The sequence below is a fragment of the Balaenoptera acutorostrata genome, chromosome 1, assembly GCF_949987535.1.
Source record: "Balaenoptera acutorostrata chromosome 1, mBalAcu1.1, whole genome shotgun sequence".
NCBI lineage: Eukaryota > Metazoa > Chordata > Mammalia > Artiodactyla > Balaenopteridae > Balaenoptera > Balaenoptera acutorostrata.
In genome coordinates, this window is record NC_080064.1 from 147774930 (window position 1) to 147793300 (window position 18371).

Consider the following 18371-nt stretch of genomic DNA (forward strand, 5'->3'; position numbering starts at 1 on the left):
AAAAGGCAGTACAAATAGTATGAATATCATATCAAGCAATGTAAAAGTACTTTTTTGAAAATTAATATTAGGAATGAGTTATACCCAGTTGTATAATTTATTGTTTGTTTCACATATTGATTAAAGCAAATATTGTAACTAATTTAAGTTAAAAGTTCAGGGGGTGAATAGCTTTGGTAATCAACAGAAATCAAGGAAGCTTCCAGATTATGGAAGAGTTCCAGAATGTCCACAGAGTTCTATCCTTCCATGATTCATCTGTTCTTTGTAATATTTTACTTACAAATTAATAAATTCTGTATCCTTCCTAGTTTACCTCAACTTTCATTTTACATTTTCCACTTATGTTCGTATATATATGAATTTATATATATATGTATAAATATATTTATACATATGAAACTTTATAATATTTCTGTTATAATTAAATATTTACAACATCTCTGTCACTTATCTAGATATTACTTTTTGCTTTTCATCTTCAGTTTTTCCCCTCCAAACTCAGACATTTATTGAAGATATACTTTATGACAACTATTTTATAATATAATATTCCATAATATAGTAGAATATAATACATTCTAACATATATAATGTAATCGAATCTATTATAATACATAATCGTATATTCTAAGAATATGTAATATAGAATAGAATATTTCTTTTACTTTGGTCTTTCTTAGACAAATAAAGGACAAGGGCATTATATGCTCAGTGTCATTTTGTAAACTGTGAATAATTAATGACTAGCAATCCACCCTTTCTCTCATTTTTCTTCATCATTCATAGTAAGGTAGTAAAATTGGCAGTGGAGAGGAAGGAGTGTAAAAGAGCCACAATAAAGATTGAGAATTGTAGATGGTGTGTATAGATGAAGGAGGTAACAAAAATGTCACAAATACTGGACCTAAAAGCCTGGGAAGAAGTCTCATTTATAGAAATGAGGAAGGCACGTGGTGAATAAGTTTAGAAGGGAAGATGGGCTCAGATTTAGAGATGACAATTAAAAACGTTCATAGAACAGCCATGTGGAGAGGGAACAAACAGTTGGGAATGGGGGTTGAAACAGATTCTGCATCACAGAAATGAATTTTGGTTCATTCACAAAGAAACCAAAATATTTCACCCATTTATTTAACTTAGTAATCACCCAAAGTATGTAAAATGCTGTGCTAGAGACTGTGGAATGTAAAATAAAAAATGTATGTCATGAGGTCCTTACTTTTCACGAGCGTGATTAATGGGAGTGGATATATGTAAATAAATATAATAAGACAGACAAATAAGTACAAAAGTGGAAGGTTGGTGGAGGGGAAGATTAATTCTGACTGGGGAATTTGCAAACACTTCTTAAAAGAGGTAGGATTTAAGCTCAGCCTGGAAGAATGAGTGGGATTTGAAGAGTTGTGGCAAAGGGCATTTCAGGCAGAGGAAAAAAACTTTAGCAAAAGCAGGAAGATGGGAGGGAATAGTGCATGTTTTGGACTACCAGTGTAGCTCCATACCTTGTGATAAGTAAGGAAGTGTAATGGAGCGTGAAGTTCAAAAGAAAGCCATGCACCAGTTTATGATTTTTGAAAGCCAAACTAGGGAATTATGAAATGCAATCACCAAAGTTTTCTAGCCAAGGAGTAACATGATCTTTGAGAAATTAACTCTTGGCTTTGTTTAAAACTACCTCAATTGAAGTTAGGAAGTCCTAAAATGTTCAGTTAAGAAAAAAATATGTGCATGAACTAAAGCATTAGGCAAAGGGGTGAATCAAACAGAGCTAAGGAAAGAAACTTAGAGAATGTCTATATTTAACATCAAAGGGAAAAATAGAGTTAAAAGTGGGAGATTCTACTTTTTATAGATGCAAATTTTAGCCTTAGACTACAACTGTCTCTCTGTAGATAGACATGAATATCCTTAAAGTCACGTAGAAAATGTGCATCGATTAATTGAAATGTGCATCACCTAGAAAATGTGCATCAATTAATTTCCTAAATTTTTGGACACTGTTTCATCAGAATTATTTTTTCCTAGTATTCTTTTGGCCTTATAGATGATCTTTTCATCACACACATCTGTGTGCATATACATCATAAGAGTTTGTTTCTGTTTGTAAAAACTGAGATAGCCACAAGCACGTAAATAATAATAGTTTTTTTTTAATTGGTTCATTTAGTAAACATAAACAAGGTGTAAGTGGCATTGTGCTAGACGTTAATTATTTGCATGTTTGTTGTTTTCAGAAGCCCCGAAGTTGATCGTAATTCAGAGTGAGCTCTTGGTTGCCCTTGGGGATACAACAGTTATGGAATGTAAAACGTCTGGTGTTCCTCCACCTCAGGTTAAATGGTTCAAAGGTACATTTCTTAAGTATGTTCATGTCCGGTTCACTTAGTGTTGTTTTCTCTTTTAGATAAAAATGATTTGTTAAAAATTTGTTTTGGTGTGTGACTTAGCAGCCCCATAAAATGTGTTTATGGTCTCACTAGAGACGATAGTTCAAAATTCTGCACTCTGAATTTCAGCATTTGACATCTGGTGTGGATTATAGGACCGTGAAAATCTAAGCAGGAAAACTTCGCCTTTGCTAATCCAGCTGAACATTCTCTTTATTAGTTTAGGATTGTTTCCTGTAGAAAATTGTCCAAGAATACTCAGTTAATGTTTAAAATAGCTTCACTTATTTCAGTTGACTTTGCTTAGGCTCTCACAATTAGCATGCTTTCTATAAAGTGCTCAAATAAAGACATACCTCGAAAATTACAGTTGAATGACATTTGACTGGAAGACAAACGTATTTTGTGGTCAGCTTCATCATTGCATGGCAGCTGTTTATATCAAGTATAGAAATTGTCTGCCTCTATTTGTGATATAAAGATTCTACCTCTGTGATTCTGTAATAAAATAACCAAAATGTGCTGCTTGTCCTTGGTGAGAATGCCCTTGGTTCCTGGTCTAGGCTCAAATGCTGACAGTAGATATCTGTATAAAATGTCCTGCTTCTGTTTTTCTCTCAGTTTTTCCAATCTATGAGAAAGAAAAATCCCCACAAACACCCTAAGAGGGAGGTTGCTAGGATTATTGAGATGCTGTTTGCAAAATACTCTTTAATCTTCAGATGAAAAATGCTAAATAGTACAAAGCACTATTGTTATGATTCTGTTTGTTAAATCACAGACATTCCCATAGCAACAGGTTGATGTCATAATTACAAAATTGTGAATTCACCTCGGGTTCAAACTCTTAGGGAACACGAGGTGAAAAGGAAAGGCTTTATGTAGAAAACAAATACTTTTCAATAATACAAATCAAAAACAGGGAGGGAAACTAGAAGATAATGTCATTTTCATAGTTTTCCATGTTAAATGATTTAGTCTTCGTGTTTTCTCTGAAAAGAAAGCATTTCTCGATTTGCTTCTTAATTAGGTTTCAGTCAACAAAAACTAATTTAACTTATTTGAAAAACTTAAATCTTTAACTTACAAATGAAGTAGATAAAAGTTTCAAACGCACATCTTAATTAAATAAATCCAGAAAAATATCAATCAGTAGTTTATGTTAATAATAAAAAAAATCTTTAAAGTAATGGAACCTGCTGATTTCTCTGCCTGTAAATAGCTGAGTCACAGAGAGAAAGTCTTTTATTCTCCCAAGTAGGTGCTACTCTCCTGAATAGTCTGTATGTCAGCTTTGGTCCCACAAATGGCTTGGGAGGTGAATGAGGAGTTAGGGAGCTGTGCAGCTACCACATGGAAGATTCTAGAATTGACTGCCTAGTAGTTTCTTTTCTCAACCAGAGACATTGGAGTTCAGTGCGCCTAGTAAATCATATCCCATTTCTCTGTTCGAGTTAGGCACCAACAGAGCTAGCATGTGGGCATTAAGCACTGACACATCATGTTGGAGGACCTGCTTCGATTGATGTTCATCACCAATATGCAGAGCTGCCCTGAACCCCAGTATCACTTCCTCTCCCAGTCCCAGGCAGGCAATTTATTCCATAAGCAGAATCTGGATCATAAAGAGAAAAGCCAGGGGACAAACTCTTCTACATGCAAACTGGCTCCAAAAAGAAAGGGATGAGGAGGCAGCTGGACCTTTCTGTGCCACCTCTGCTGGGGATGAGGCAACAACAAGGTTAGGAAGATCCTACCTTATGGAAACCACAGGGGGAAAGAATAGTTCTTTCCCTAACCATAAGAATAACTTTTTCTTCATAGCTTTTTTTTCAGGCAGTTCTTATTGAATAAAGTAGGTGGTCGTTTGTTTATTTTTTATTTATGATAAGAACACATGAGCTCTACCTTCTTAACAAATTTTTAAGCAACAGTACACTATTGTTACTTCTAGGCACTGTTGTACAGCAAATCTCTAGAACTTATTCATCTTGTATGATTGAAACTTTATGCCTGTTGAACAGCAGCTCCCCATTTCCCCTGCCCTGCAGCCCTTGGCAACCATCATTCATTAATAAATTGTATTTCATTCAGACCATTTGAGAAAAGGAATTTCGTACATACAAATGCCCCCCAAAATTTTAGATTTTAGAAATGAGCAACATAGGGCTTCCCTGGTGGCGCAGTGGTTGAGAATCTACCTGCTAGTGCAGGGGACACGGGATCGAGCCCTGGTCTGGGAAGATCCCACATGCCGCAGAGCAACTAGGCCCGTGAGCCACAACTACTGAGCCTGCGCGTCTGGAGCCTGTGCTCCGCAACAAGAGAGGCCGCGATAGTGAGAGGCCCGCGCACCGCGATGGAGAGTGGCCCCCGCTTGCCGCAACTAGAGAAAGCCCTCGCACAGAAACGAAGACCCGACACAGCCAAAAAATAAATAAATAAATAAATAAATTTAATTAAAAGGAAAAAAAAAGAAATGAGCAACATAAAGTGGGTTCAAAGAAGAATCAGGGACACTATTAAAATGCTGTATAAAGAATATTTCTGGTAAAATAGTAAAGAAATTGAATTTGTTTCTTTAGATCTGTTGTTGCTAAAGTGTAGTTGGGAATCCCTGGAGGTTCCCCACAATTCTTTTCAGGGAATCCATGAGATCACAATTATTTTCCTGATGATACTAAGATGTTATTTGGCTTTTTCACACTCATCTCAGCTACATGATATGTGATATCCAATAAAGTGAATGCAGAAGCAAAAATGACCACTCAGCTCTCTTCTATTAAGCTAGACATTCTAGAGATTTGCAAAAATGTGAAACAATGCCACTTTTCTCACTAAGTTTCTCCTGTTCAGGGAAATTTTTTTTTTTATAAAATACATTTATGTTAAAATGTCATGAGTTATTAGAAACTAAATACATATGTTTTAAAATTTTTCAGTTTCCTTTCTAAAATGCGAAGTACAAATAAATATAATCCACATAAACAAAAATTCATTAAAGTCCCCAATAATTTTTAAGAGTATAAAAAGGTCTTGAGACAAACATTTTTGAGAACCACTGAAGAACCTTCAACAATTTAAAGGGTCTTATGTCATGGATAATGATCTCTCTGTTAGTCTTTGCATCCACAGAGGCCAGAATTGAATTTAAACTAAAGCAGAAAGAATCCTCCTTAATGGTAATGATTGTTCAATCCTAGAATAGATTGTCAGCAAAGTTTATATATTTTACTATGTGTGTAAACATTCTTCTAATCTTATCTAATATTAAAAGTAAATTCTCCCTCAATCATTTTCATCTCAAAGTTCTGTATTTCTCTGTGGCTTCTCAGTGATTTGATTACTAATTGTTCAGTAGAAATCAAGAGAGATGACCAAAATGTGATCAAAATGCAAACTTGATATAACCAGTGTTTTCCAATTTATATTTTGTTTCATTGCTGCTATTCCTTAAACACTTTTATTTAAAAAAAAAAAAGCTACTAACAAAAAGTAGCTTTTTAGTCTTTATTTCAACCTGTTATGTCCTCTGACATATACAGAAGAAATAAAGGAGAAGTAAAATCCAAAAATCTAAATGCATTTTAGTCCAAACCTTTTAATGCTTGATGAACAGCTTGGTCACATTGCATCCTCCCCTAGAGGGAGGAAAGTTTATGTCAACATCATCTGCTTTTACTTATAAAAGTTTCCCAGAGGCACATAGACAAGGCTTTAGTTGCTTCTCTCATTCTCGCGTGGTATCCAGTAGCAAGCTTAAAAGGATGATTGGGGTTTTAAATGTTGGAATGCTGAAAAATACTTTATTTTTGGCACTGACAGTTGCTAATGTAATTTTTTTGTTTTTAAATTTATGGCTCCTTTGACCTCTTCTCCTCCCCAAATTATAAAAACAAAAGGAGAATTGTTTGTTGCTCTGAGTCTGTTGGTGGCTGCTTTATGTAGTGTCCTAGAGAATTGCTAGCTCTGGGGTTTTAGCCTGTTAAAAGCTAAGGGAGTTACTTCCACAGTCCTTAGTCCCAGGGCACATGGCTAAGCTAGTATATGGCATTTTGGAGAGTACCTCTTCAGACTTGACATCTGGGCATGCTGTGAAACCCTAAGGCAATGGCCCTTAAACCTCCTGGAATTTTTTAGGATCCCCACAAAGAGTTTGACATCACCCTTTACAAAAACAAACAAAAAAGATACGGACACTAGGCTGCCACTTAAACATCAGTGCTAGGTAATTTTTTATGATATTTGTCATCCTGGTGAAATTCATTCTTCGATGAGGAGAAACCTTGGAGGAAGGGAAGCCTAAGGAAAGGCTAACCCAACTTAGAGATTTGTTGAGGCATTGCCTGCCTTCAAATAGAAATGGTTCTCAGGGGATCTGAGGCACTGCAGGGATAGGCAACGCAGACATAAGTCATCTTTCTTGGGTCATTCTACCCTCATACCGAGGTCAAACTCAATAGCTGGTTCCATCCTCCACTCATTTATCCCCTGCCTGCTTCTTCCAAAAGACTCCGTAATAAAAAACTCTTCCTCTAACTCCAACTTAAAGAACTTTGATGCCTAATACAGATTTAGTAGAGGTATCCTGGGAGATTTATATAACAATACTCCTCTCTGGCCATTGTCAAGAGTTCCTCATCCATTCTTTCTCTTCTCTCAGCAAGCTCTTCCCTACCCTCTCTAGCCAGCTGTGGTTCCTACTTCCCGAACCATCCTTAGAATCCTCTCAGGCAGCGCATACCTTTCACAAGACAAAATCTGACTGAGAACATTCAGCAAACCAGAAACCTGGTCATTAGCCAAACTAAGAACAGCCATAGTCTCCGAAGCATTTCCTGGGTCCTTGAAATTCATCCTGCCACAAGATGGTAGAAACCTCATTTCAACCTTCATCTTCCCATTCCCTTCTTACCTAACACAGCCACGGTGACAGCTGCCACTCTTTCCTAGTCCCCCAACATAGCTTCAGAGAGTTTGTTCTCATTTAGGTACATATACGGTAGGAAATATTTGTATATAATTCATTTAGGGCCTGATTTTTGACTATAGATTAGCCTGTGGAATTATACAGACTAATAAATCAGCTCATTACCAAGAAACACTTCATTCTTTCATTGCATAAACATTGTTTAAGTGTCTGCATTGTGCAAGACACTTGTATTTAAAAACTTTACAATCGTTTTCTTCAGAAGTTTTGCAATCAAATCAATAGCAAACTATGTAAACATTTAACTGTTTAACGTTCTCCGCTTTGTTTTGACTTAGGGGATCTTGAGCTGAGGCCCTCACCATTTCTCATTATTGACCCTCTCTTGGGACTTTTGAAGATTCAAGAAACTCAAGATCTGGATGCTGGTGATTATACGTGTGTTGCTGTCAATGATGCCGGAAGAGCAACTGGCAAGATAACTCTGGATGTTGGCTGTAAGCATCCCGTCTCTGATAGACAAGTTTGTATTGAAATTGACCTGGTATTTTTTGACACTAATAACTTTGAAGCAGTTGGTGGAAATATTTGTCAGAATGGCAAAATTAGAGAGCATTTCAGATTATTAATATAATAATGGTAGTTAGCATATACCAAGTTTTTTCCTATTTACCATGCACTGTGCTAAGAACTTGTATATGCATTATATCATTAAACCCTCATAACAATCTTAAGAGGAAGATACTATAATTTTCTCTGTTATATAGGTAAGGAAACGGAAGCTTAAGAAGGCTAAGCAACTTGACCAGGGTCAAGAGCTATGGAGGGACAGAGCCTGGATATTTGAATCTAGGTTGTTTGATTTCAGAGACTGTAGGCTTCACTGGTCTATCATCTGTTGCCAAACATTTTCCTATCAGGAGTCATCCTTTGGACACCAAATTCCTAAGTATTAACATCTGGAGGCCAAAACTTAGACTTTGGCCCTAGACCATAATTTGGAGATGTTGATGACAGCAAAGGTAGCAGATTGTTATCTTACTTTTTTTTTTTAAATTCACTAGCAATGACTCCTCTATGTATAAAACCAAGTACAAACTACAAATAAATGTCAATCACAATGTGAATGATACAGCATGTGCATGACAACTTTAGTCAGATTACTCAAGAAGTTTGGCCCTCCCTCCTTCTTCATCTCTCCATCTCATCTCATGTTTCTTGAAAAATAAAATTACACAGTTTGGTAACACATGAAATAAAACAGAGCTTGTTTCATGTGAAAAAGACCCTGGCAGCTTAATTTTAACAGATAAGTCAAATGTTTGCATCACTTAAATTTATAAAATATGACATTTCATTAAATTGTATTTTCATTTATGCATGATGATTTTCATGCCAAAGCTGTTTTTTTTTAACAAAAGTTAAGAACTATAAAGAAAATGCATTTTTTATTTAGAATAAAGTTAATACAAAACATTTTAGTTCTACTATCTTTGTTCTTTAAATGAAAATCATGACCCTCTAAGCTTCGTATTTTATTTCATATAAACTAAAATTTTTTTCCTGCTGGGATCTTTTATGATCCCCAAGCCCCTAGGCTGTCTGGTGAACGCTCTGCATTCTTGGTGATTATGCCCTTGGGGTAGAATCAACAAAGCTGAAAATGGCCACAAAGACCACTGTAGAATTTGTCTAGGGCACAGCAAGATGTGTTTGAACCATGACTAAACTCTGTGGTTATTAAGAGAAGTGCCTTGGAAATAAGATTGGAATCTCTGGGTGGAGGGTCTCTGAATCTACCAGCAGAGTGTAAAATACAAGAAATGCTTTCAGAAATATAAGGCCCAAATGAAGAGGGTGATTAGATACAGAATTCTTGTTTTCAAGAAATATACAAAGTTTCACTTCTCAACATTTTCCAGTTTTGCTTCTCTCTCTTTCCTGCACAGATATTTTCTATTCACCCAATGTTCTTGTAGAGTTGTCTAGCTCTAGAAGGAAGAGTGAAATAGCCCAGCAAAAAGGGAATGACACCCTCAACCCCTCCAAGACTGTAGAAAATGTAAACATCTTACATGTTTCTTTGCTTACTTACTGTCTTCTTGAAAATCTTCTTAGCTTCTGGACTTTCCAGGTTCTCTCTTCGGATTAGTGACAAACCATATAAGGGTTAGGTCTGTCTGTGCTGAAGTGACTTGGAGTAGATAGGAAACATCCTAACAAAAGTTTTATATTTATCCCTTATTCCTTGAACTGAATTTTGTTTTATCTCCACTCATATTCAAGATCTTCACTCGCAATGACCCTTTCTAAAACAATGGCTTCCTTAACTTTTATTCCAGTAATTGTCCTGATGGAACTACTTACATAAACTCTATTGTTTGCTTACTGTAACCTTGATCACTGTTAAAAGTTGCCAAATAACTTAATATTAACATCAGTGCCATTCATGTTTCTGCTATGCCTTAACTATTTCCTTATTCACCATTAGAATTCTGATCATTGTAGCTTACAAAGTTTGATTAGACCTTTTCTGTCCACATAAAGCTATTGTTACATATCCTAGCAGACAGAGGATATAACTGCCAAGCACCGTGCAAATCACAGTTGCAGTGATAGTTGTGATTATTGCTATTAGGTTTAAAAGCAAACAAATAAAAGAACAAGTTTTCCCTAGAATTTATATAGTGTTTAAGACAATGAGCTATAGAAAGGGACTGGGTTTTCTACCTGACTTTCAACAGTACCTACCTGATAGGTTGGTTGTAAAGATGAAATGAGGTATTATCGCCTATGTGCATTCAGCATGTCAGCGGTTACTGCTTTTCCTCCGAAGCTGCTTAATGAACATGTATCAAATAGGTGAATATTAACTTTACAAACTGAATGGTCACTTTGATTCTTTGAGTCTTGAAAAATAATATAGAAATGCATATATAATAGTGGTATAGCGTTTAAGATTAAGCATTGTGATTTTAATACGATAGTCACTGTTTCAACTTGATTTTTTTTAAAAAAGAGCTTGAGACAATTTAAGTACTACTATTAGTGGTGCATAAAATTATTCATTTGAGTTCCAAAACTACTGGGCATAAATTTAAGTAGATTATGACTTAAGAAGAAAAACTTGCTTTTATCCATATCATGTAACTAGTTAGACTTTCAGATTGTTTTTGTGGGCCTATTATTTCACATAAACAATACTAGATCAAAAAATAATCATAAAAAGGCCATTTAATGTTATTCATGAGTTCTAGCTTCTTGTAGTGAGTCTCCGTTATGGACATTTCAGGTCAATGTTCAGGGAATGTTACCAATGCTTTTCATCCTTTTTTAAAAGGGTGTCATTTGGAAGAGAAGAAGATTGGCTACATCAAACAAAAAGTTGGCCTGGTAGTGACTATATTTGCAGCATTCCACACCACAGAGGGTGATGTTTTAGACTTAGACTGTGGTTTCATGTTTTGTGGTTTGGTAGAACCAAAACAGTATGTTCAGCCATTTTAGGAAAGAAAATCTCAGGTTGACTAATCTAATGCAAGAGTTGCATAGTGGGGATAGATTTAATTATCACTAAAGGAACTAGAATAATTTTATAGAATAGGTGTCAGAGCAAGATGGTCAATCTGTTTGTAACTTTTATATTTTCAAAATAATGTGTGCACACAGCCGTATCCACCTGTAAGTGACAACAGAGCTGTACCGTGCTTTAACCCTGTGCAGTCCTCAAAGTGCTTGCACACAAATATTTAGGGGATCACAGAGGATCCAGCATAATAAATCCAACAGACTGTATGCAGAAGCCAAAATTGAAACTAACATTAGATACATTAAACTCCAGAACTATGATTTAATAAATTAACTATACAATATTTTTGATCATTGATAGTTTATATCGCCCTTTTGTTCATGGGGAAATTTAAACTGGGGGAGGTAAAATAATTTTCCAAGTTTATAGACTAAGAAATAGTGGAGCTGCGATTTGAAACCACCTGGTGGGCTGTAGCTTCCCTAAGCTACTTCTCTAAGCAGCTCCTCTGCACAAGTTCCATATTTTGTACTATAATCACTTCTGCTTCCTTTCCCACTGGTTTTGTTAATCTGTTTACCATCCACCCAATGTAATTCACTTGGAGTCCGAATTGGCCACACTCAGGAGTAGGAAGTACTTAAAAGACTTCTTGGGGTGAGGTAGGAGCTGCTTCATTTTGATGTTTGCTTGTCATTGATGCTATCCTGGCTGCTTACCTAGTGCCTGGTACTCTCATTTGCCTTGTTTTCTGGTACCAGTACATTTATTCCCTGACCTTGTGCTTGTCTCGTGCCTGACACTCTTCCCAAAGCTTCTTCACCACTGGTGACTTCTCTCATCTTAATTGAGTTTTATGGGCACAACTTGAGCTTCACCTACCCTTTTTTTTTTAAAATAGATCTTTACTGGAGTATAATTGCTTCACAATACTGTGTTAGTCTCTGTTGTACAACAAAGTGAATCAGCCATATGCATACATATGTCCCCATTTCCCCTCTTTAGCCTCCCTCCCATCCTCCCTATCCCACCTCTCTAGGTCATTGCAAAGCACCGAGCTGATCTCCCTCCCTGTGCTATGCTGCTGCTTCCCACTAGCTAACTATTTTACATTGGGTAGTGTATATATCTCGATGCTACTCTCATTTTGCCCCAGCTTCCCCCTCCCACCCCATGTCCTCAAGTCCGTTCTCTATGTCTACATCTTTATTCCTGCCCTGCAACTAGGTTCATCAGTACCATTTTTTTTTTTTTTAGATTCCATATATATATCTATGTGTTAGCATATGGTATTTGTATTTCTCTTTCTGACTTCACTCTGTATGACAGACTCTAGGTCCAACCACCTCACTACAAATAACTCAGTTTTGTTTCTTTTTATGGCTGAGTACTATTCTGTTGTATATATGTGCCACATCTTCTTTATCCATTCATCTGTTGATGGACACTTAGGTTGCTTCAATGTCCTGGCTATTGTAAATAGAGCTGCGATGAATGTTGTGGTACACGTCTCTTTTTGAATTATGGTTTTCTCAGGGTATATGCCCAGTAGTGGTATTGCTGGGTCATATGGTAGTCCTATTTTTAGTTTTTTAAGGAACCTCCATACTGTTTTCCATAGTGGTTGTATCAATTTACATTCCCACCAACAGTGCAAGAGGGTCCCCTTTTCTCCACGCCTTCTCCAGCATTTGTTGTTTGTAGATTTTCTGATGATGCCCATTCTAACTGGTGTGAGGTGATACCACATTGTAGTTTTCATTTGCGTTTCTCTAATAATTAGTGATGTTGAGCAGCTTTTCATGTGCCTCTTGGCCATCTGTATGTCTTCCTTGGTGAAATGTCTACTTAGGTCTTCCGCCCATTTTTTAACTGGATGATTTGTTTTTTTGTTATTGAGCTCCATGAGCTGTTTGTAAATTTTGAAGATTAATCATTTGTCTGTTGTTTCATTTGTAAATATTTTCTCCTGTTCTAAGGGTTGTCTTTTTGTCTTGTTTATGGTTTCGTCTGCTGTGCAAAAGCTTTTAAGTTTAATTAAGTCCCATTTGTTTTTTTGTGTGTTTCTATTTCCATTACTCTAGGAGGTGGGTCAAAAAAGATCTTACTGTGGTTTATGTCAAAAAGTATTTTTCCTGTGTTTTCCTCTAAGAGTTTTATAGTGTCTGGTCTTACATTTAACTCTTTGATCCATTTGGAGTTTATTTTTGTGTATGGTGTTAGGAAGTGTTCTAATTTCATTCTTTTACATGTAGCTGTCCAGTTTTCCCAGCACCCCTTACTGAAGAGGCTGTCTTTTCTCCATTGTATGTTCTTGCTTCCTTTGTTGTAAATTAGGTGCCGATATGTGCGTGGGTTTATCTCTGGGTATTCTATCTTGTACCTGATAGATCTATCAGGTACAAGATATTGATCTATATTTCTGTTTTTGTGCCAGTACCATACTGTCTTGATTACTGTAGCTTTGTGGTATAGTTTGAAGTCAGGGAGCCTGATTCCTCCAACTCCATTTTTCTTTCTCAAGATTGCTGTGGCTCTTCGGGGTCTTTTGTGTTTCCATACAAATTGTAAAAATTTTTGTTCTAATTCTGTGAAGAATGCCATTGGCAGTTTGATAGGGATTGCACTGAATCTGTAGATTGCTCTGGGTAGTATAGTCATTTTCACAATATTGATTCTTCCAATCCAAGAACATGGTATATCTCTTCATCTGTTGGTATCATCTTTAATTTCTTTCATTAGTCTTATAATTTTCTGCATACAGGTCTTTTGTCTCCCTAGGTAGGTTTATTCCTAGATATTTTATTCTTTTTGTTGCAGTGGTAAATGGGAGTGTTTCCTTAATTTCTCTTTCAGATTTTTCATCATTAGTGTTTAGGAATGCAAGAGATTTCTGTGCAATAATTTAGTATCCTGCAACTTTACCAAATTCATTGATTAGCTCTAGCAGTTTTCTGGTGGCATCTTTAGGATTCTCTGTGTATAGTATCATGTCATCTGCAAACAGTGACAGTTTTACTTCTTCTTTTCCAATTTGTATTCCTTTAATTTCTTTTTCTTCTCTGATTGCTGTGGCTATGGCTTCCAAAACTATGTTGAATAAGAGTGGCAAGAGTGGACATCCTTGTCTTGCTCCTGATCTTAGTGGAAATGCTTTCAGTTTTTCACCATTGAGTATGATGCTTACTGTGAGTTTGTCACATATGGCCTGTATTATGTTGCGGTGGGTTCCCTCTGTGCCCATTTTCTGGAGAGTTTTTTATCGTAAATGAGTGCTGAATTTTGTCAAAAGCTTTTTCTGCATCTATTGAGATGATCATATGGTTTTTATTCCTTAATTTGTTAATGTGGTGTATCACATTGATTGATTTGTGTATATTGAAGAATCCTTGCATCCCTGGGATAAATCCCACTTGATTATGGTGTATGATCCTTTTAATGTGTTGTTGGATTCTGTTTGCTAGTATTTTGTTCAGGATTTTTGTATCTATTTTCATCAGTGATATTGGTCGATAATTTTCTTTTTTTGTGATATCTTTTTCTGGTTTTGATATCATGGTGATGGTGGCTTTGTAGAATGAATTTGGGAGTGTTCCTTCCTGTGCAGTTTTTTGGAAGAGTTTGAGAAGGATCAGTGTTAGCTCTTCTCTAAGTGCTTGATAGAATTCACCTGTGAAGCCATCTGGTACTGGACCTTTGTTGGAAGATTTTTAATTATGGTTTCAATTTCATTACTTGTGATAGGTCTGTTTATATTTTCTAATTCTTCCTGGTTCAGTCTCGGAAAAATTGTACCTTTCCAAGAATTTGTCCATTTCTTCGTGGTTGTGCATTTTATTGGCATATAGTTGTTTGTAGTAGTCTCTTATAATCTTTTGTATTTCTGTGGTGTGAGTTGTGATTTCTCCTTTTTCATTTCTAATTTTATTGATTTGCATCCTCTCCCTTTTTTTCTTGATGAGTCTGGCTAAGAGTTTACCAATTTTGTTTATCTTCTCAAAGAAACTCCTTTTAGTTTTATTGATATTTGCTATTGTTTTCTTAGTTTCTATTTCATTTATTTCTTCTCTGATCTTTATGAGTTCTTTCCTTCTACTGACTTTGGGTTTTCTTTGTTCTTCTTTCTCTAGTTTTTAAGTGTATGGTTATATTGTTTATTTGAGGTTTTTCTTGTTTCTTGAGGTGAGATTGAATTGCTATCAGCTTCTCTCTTAGAACTGCTTTTGCTGTGTCCCATAGTTTTTGGGTCATTGTGTTTTCATTGTCATTTGTTTCTATATTTTTTTTTATTTCTTCTTTGATTTCTTCAGTGATCTCTTGGTTATTTAGTAATGTATTGTTTAGCCTCCATGTATTTATGATTTTTACAGTTTTTTTCCTGTAATTGGTTTCCATCTCATAGTGTTGAGGTCAGAAAAGTTGCTTGATATGATTTCAATTTTCTTAAATTTACCAACGCTTGATTTTTTACCCAAGATGTGATCCTGGAGAATGTTCTGGCTGCACTTGAGAAGAAAGTGTATTCTGCCACTTTTGGGTGGAACATTCTATAAATATCAATTAAATCTATCTGGTCTATTGTGTCATTTAAAGCTTGTGTTTCCTTATTTATTTTCTGTTTGGATGATCTGTCCATTGGTGTAAGTGGGGTGTTAAAGTCCCATACTATTATTGTGTTAACTGTCGATTTCTCCTTTCATGGTTATTAGCATTTGCCTTATGTATTGAGGTGCTCCTATGTTGGGTGCATAAACATTTATAATTGTTATATCTTCTTGGATTGATCCTTGATCATTATGTAGTGTCCCTCCTTATCTTGTATAACAGTCTTTATTTTAAAGTCTATTTTATCTGATATGAGTATTTCTATTCCAGCTTTCTTTTGATTTCCATTTGCATGGAATATCTTTTTCCATCCTTTCACTTTCAGTCTGTATGTGTCCCTAGGTCTGAAGTGGGTCTCTAGCAGACAGCATATATATGGGTCTTGTTTTTGTATCCATTCCGCCAGTCTGTGTCTTTTGGTTGGGACGTTTAATCCATTTACATTCAAGGTTATTATCAATATGTATATTCCTATTACCATTTTCTTAATTGTTTTGGGTTTGTTTTTGTGGGTCTTTTTCTTCTCTTGTGTGTCCCTCCTAGAGAAGTTTCTTTAGCATTTGTTGTAAACCTGATTTGGTGGTGCTGAATTCTCTTAGCTTTCGCTTGTCTGAAAAGCTTTTGATTTCTCTGTTGAATTGGAATGAGATCCTTGCTGGGTAGAGTAATCTTGGTTGTAGGTTTTTCCCTTTCATCACTTTAAGTATATCCTTCCACTCCCTCTGGCCTGCAGAGTTTCTGCTGAAAAATCAGCTGATAACCTTATGGGGATTCCTTTGTATGTTATTTTTTTTTTCCCTTGCTGTTTTAAATATTTTTTCTTTGAATTTAATTTTTGTTAGTTTGATTAATATGTGTCTTGGTGTGTTTTTCCTAGGGTTTATCCTGTATGGGACTCTCTGTGCTTCCTGGACTGGGGTGGCTGTTTTCTTTCCCATGTTAGGGAGGTTTTCAACTATAATCTCTTCAAATATTTTCTCACACCCTTTCTTTTTCTCTTCTTCTTCTGGGACCCCTATAATTCGAATGTTGGTATGTTTAGTGTCGTCCCAGAGGTCTCCAAGGTTGTCTTCAGTTCTTTTCATTCTTTTTTCTTTATTCTACTCCTCAGCAGTTATTTCCACCATTTTGTCTTCTAGCTCACTTATTCGTTCTTCTGCCTCAGTTATTCTGTTATTGATTCCTTCCAGTGTTTTTTTCATTTCAGTTATTGTGTTGTTCCGCTCTGTTTGTTTGTTCTTTAGTTCTTCTAGATCTTTGTTAAACACTTCTTGTATTTTCTCAGTCCATGCCTCCATTCTATTTCTGAGATTCTGGATCATCTTTACTATCATTACTCTGAATTCTTTTTCAGTTAGATTGCCTATTTCCTCTTCATTTATTTGGTCTTGTAGGTTTTTACCTTGCTTCTTCAGCTGTGACATATTTTTTTGCCATCTCATGTGTTTTTTTGTTTTTTTTTAAATGGGTGGGATTGTGTTCCTGTCTTACTGGTTGTTTGGCCTGAGGCTTCCAACACTGGAACTTATAGGCTGTTGGGTAGAGCTGGTTCTTGGTGCTAAGATGAGAACCTCTGTGAGACCTCACTCTGATGAATTTTCCCTAGAGTCTGAGGGAATACCCCTATTCTCTGTTAGTCCAGTGGTTCAGACTCGGAGTTCACACTGCAGGAGCTTCAGCCCGACCCCTGGCTTGTGAACCAAGATCTCACAAGCTGCATGGGGTGGCAAAAAAAAAAAAAAAAAAAAAAAAGAAAAGAAAAAGAGAGAACAATAACAAAGTGAAAAATAAAGTTAGGCTAGGAAACTAACAGATATGTTAGAAAGAACATAAAAATTAAAATATAGATGAATCAACAACTGGAAGGTACATCAGTACCACAATCATAAAAAAGAGGAGGGAAAAGGAAAAAAAAAAAGAAAGAAAAAAGAAAAAAAAAGGGGGGTAAAGGCCTTGGCTGTGGAGGGTGAGACCTAAGCAAGGGTGAGGTTTGGGCGGTGGGCAGCACCTATGCTTAGGACCCACAGGGCTGGAATAGGCCCTGGGGGCTGTGGGGGAATGGGGCTTAGGCCCCAGTCTCAGAGAGTGGGGGACCTCACCTGGGAGCCCAGCAGGCTTCCTGGGCTCAAGTGGGCGGGGCAAATGCCCTCGTCTCCTCTCCTGCTTCTCTGGTCTGGAGGGCCCCTCTTGCCTGCCTCTCCTGATCTCCCCGACCTCCCTCTTATGCCCCCAGGACCAATGTGGCCGGGGGGACGTGGAGGCCTTGGGGGGCAGGGGACCTGCCTGGGAGCTCAGCAGGCTCCCCAGGCCTGAGTGGGTGGGGCAGTCACCCTTAGCTTCTGTCCTGCTCCTCCCGGAGGGCCCCTCCCACCTGCCTCTCCTGATCTCCCCAGCCTCAGGGGTGCCAATCCTGTCTGGCCTCTACTTCTTCTCCCCCCTCAGTCCCCCCACATACTACTGGTTCACTTGGGGGTTCCTCCCGTCTCCTCGGGTGTCAGGGCCCCTCGCCAGCCGCCGGCAGGCACCCTAGTTGTGGGGAGATGCTAACTTGGTGTCTTTCCACACGCCATCTTGACTCTGCCCCCTATCCTTTTAAAATCTAGTTTGTTCTTGGCTTTCTTACATCTGAAAATTCTCATTTTGTCTCCATTTTCACTGATGTCTATGTTCTTTATGTCATTAAGCTTGGTTTCCTCCCCAATACTTGATCAATCCCAGGCTTCTGCATATCTTTTTGCTCTTCTGGAATTTATTTTCTGTCTTATTTCCATATTCACCTGTTCACACTCTGAGCCTAACATATTCTGGGATTTTTATACCTCTCTGTTTCAGACAAGCAGCTGGCTCTGGAATAAATGACTAGTATCACTCCTGAGAAAAGTAACTAGACCTTACACACGTAAGATAAGCACACAAT

At 37.0% G+C, this 18371-nt stretch overlaps 1 protein-coding gene across 6 annotated transcripts in view; it reads left to right on the forward strand.

Annotated features, from left to right (window-relative positions):
• HMCN1 (hemicentin 1) overlaps positions 1-18371 on the forward strand; it is a 530431-nt gene that overhangs the window by 240725 nt on the left and 271335 nt on the right. For all 6 annotated transcript variants that reach the window (XR_009008571.1, XM_007166971.2, XM_057547914.1 and 3 more), the window contains 2 exons: positions 2238-2351; positions 7659-7817. Coding sequence is in view for 5 of the 6 variants with exons in the window: in XM_007166971.2 (XP_007167033.2) it covers positions 2238-2351; positions 7659-7817 (273 nt within the window). In the remaining variant the exon portion in view is untranslated. The remainder of the gene's footprint in view (positions 1-2237; positions 2352-7658; positions 7818-18371) is intronic.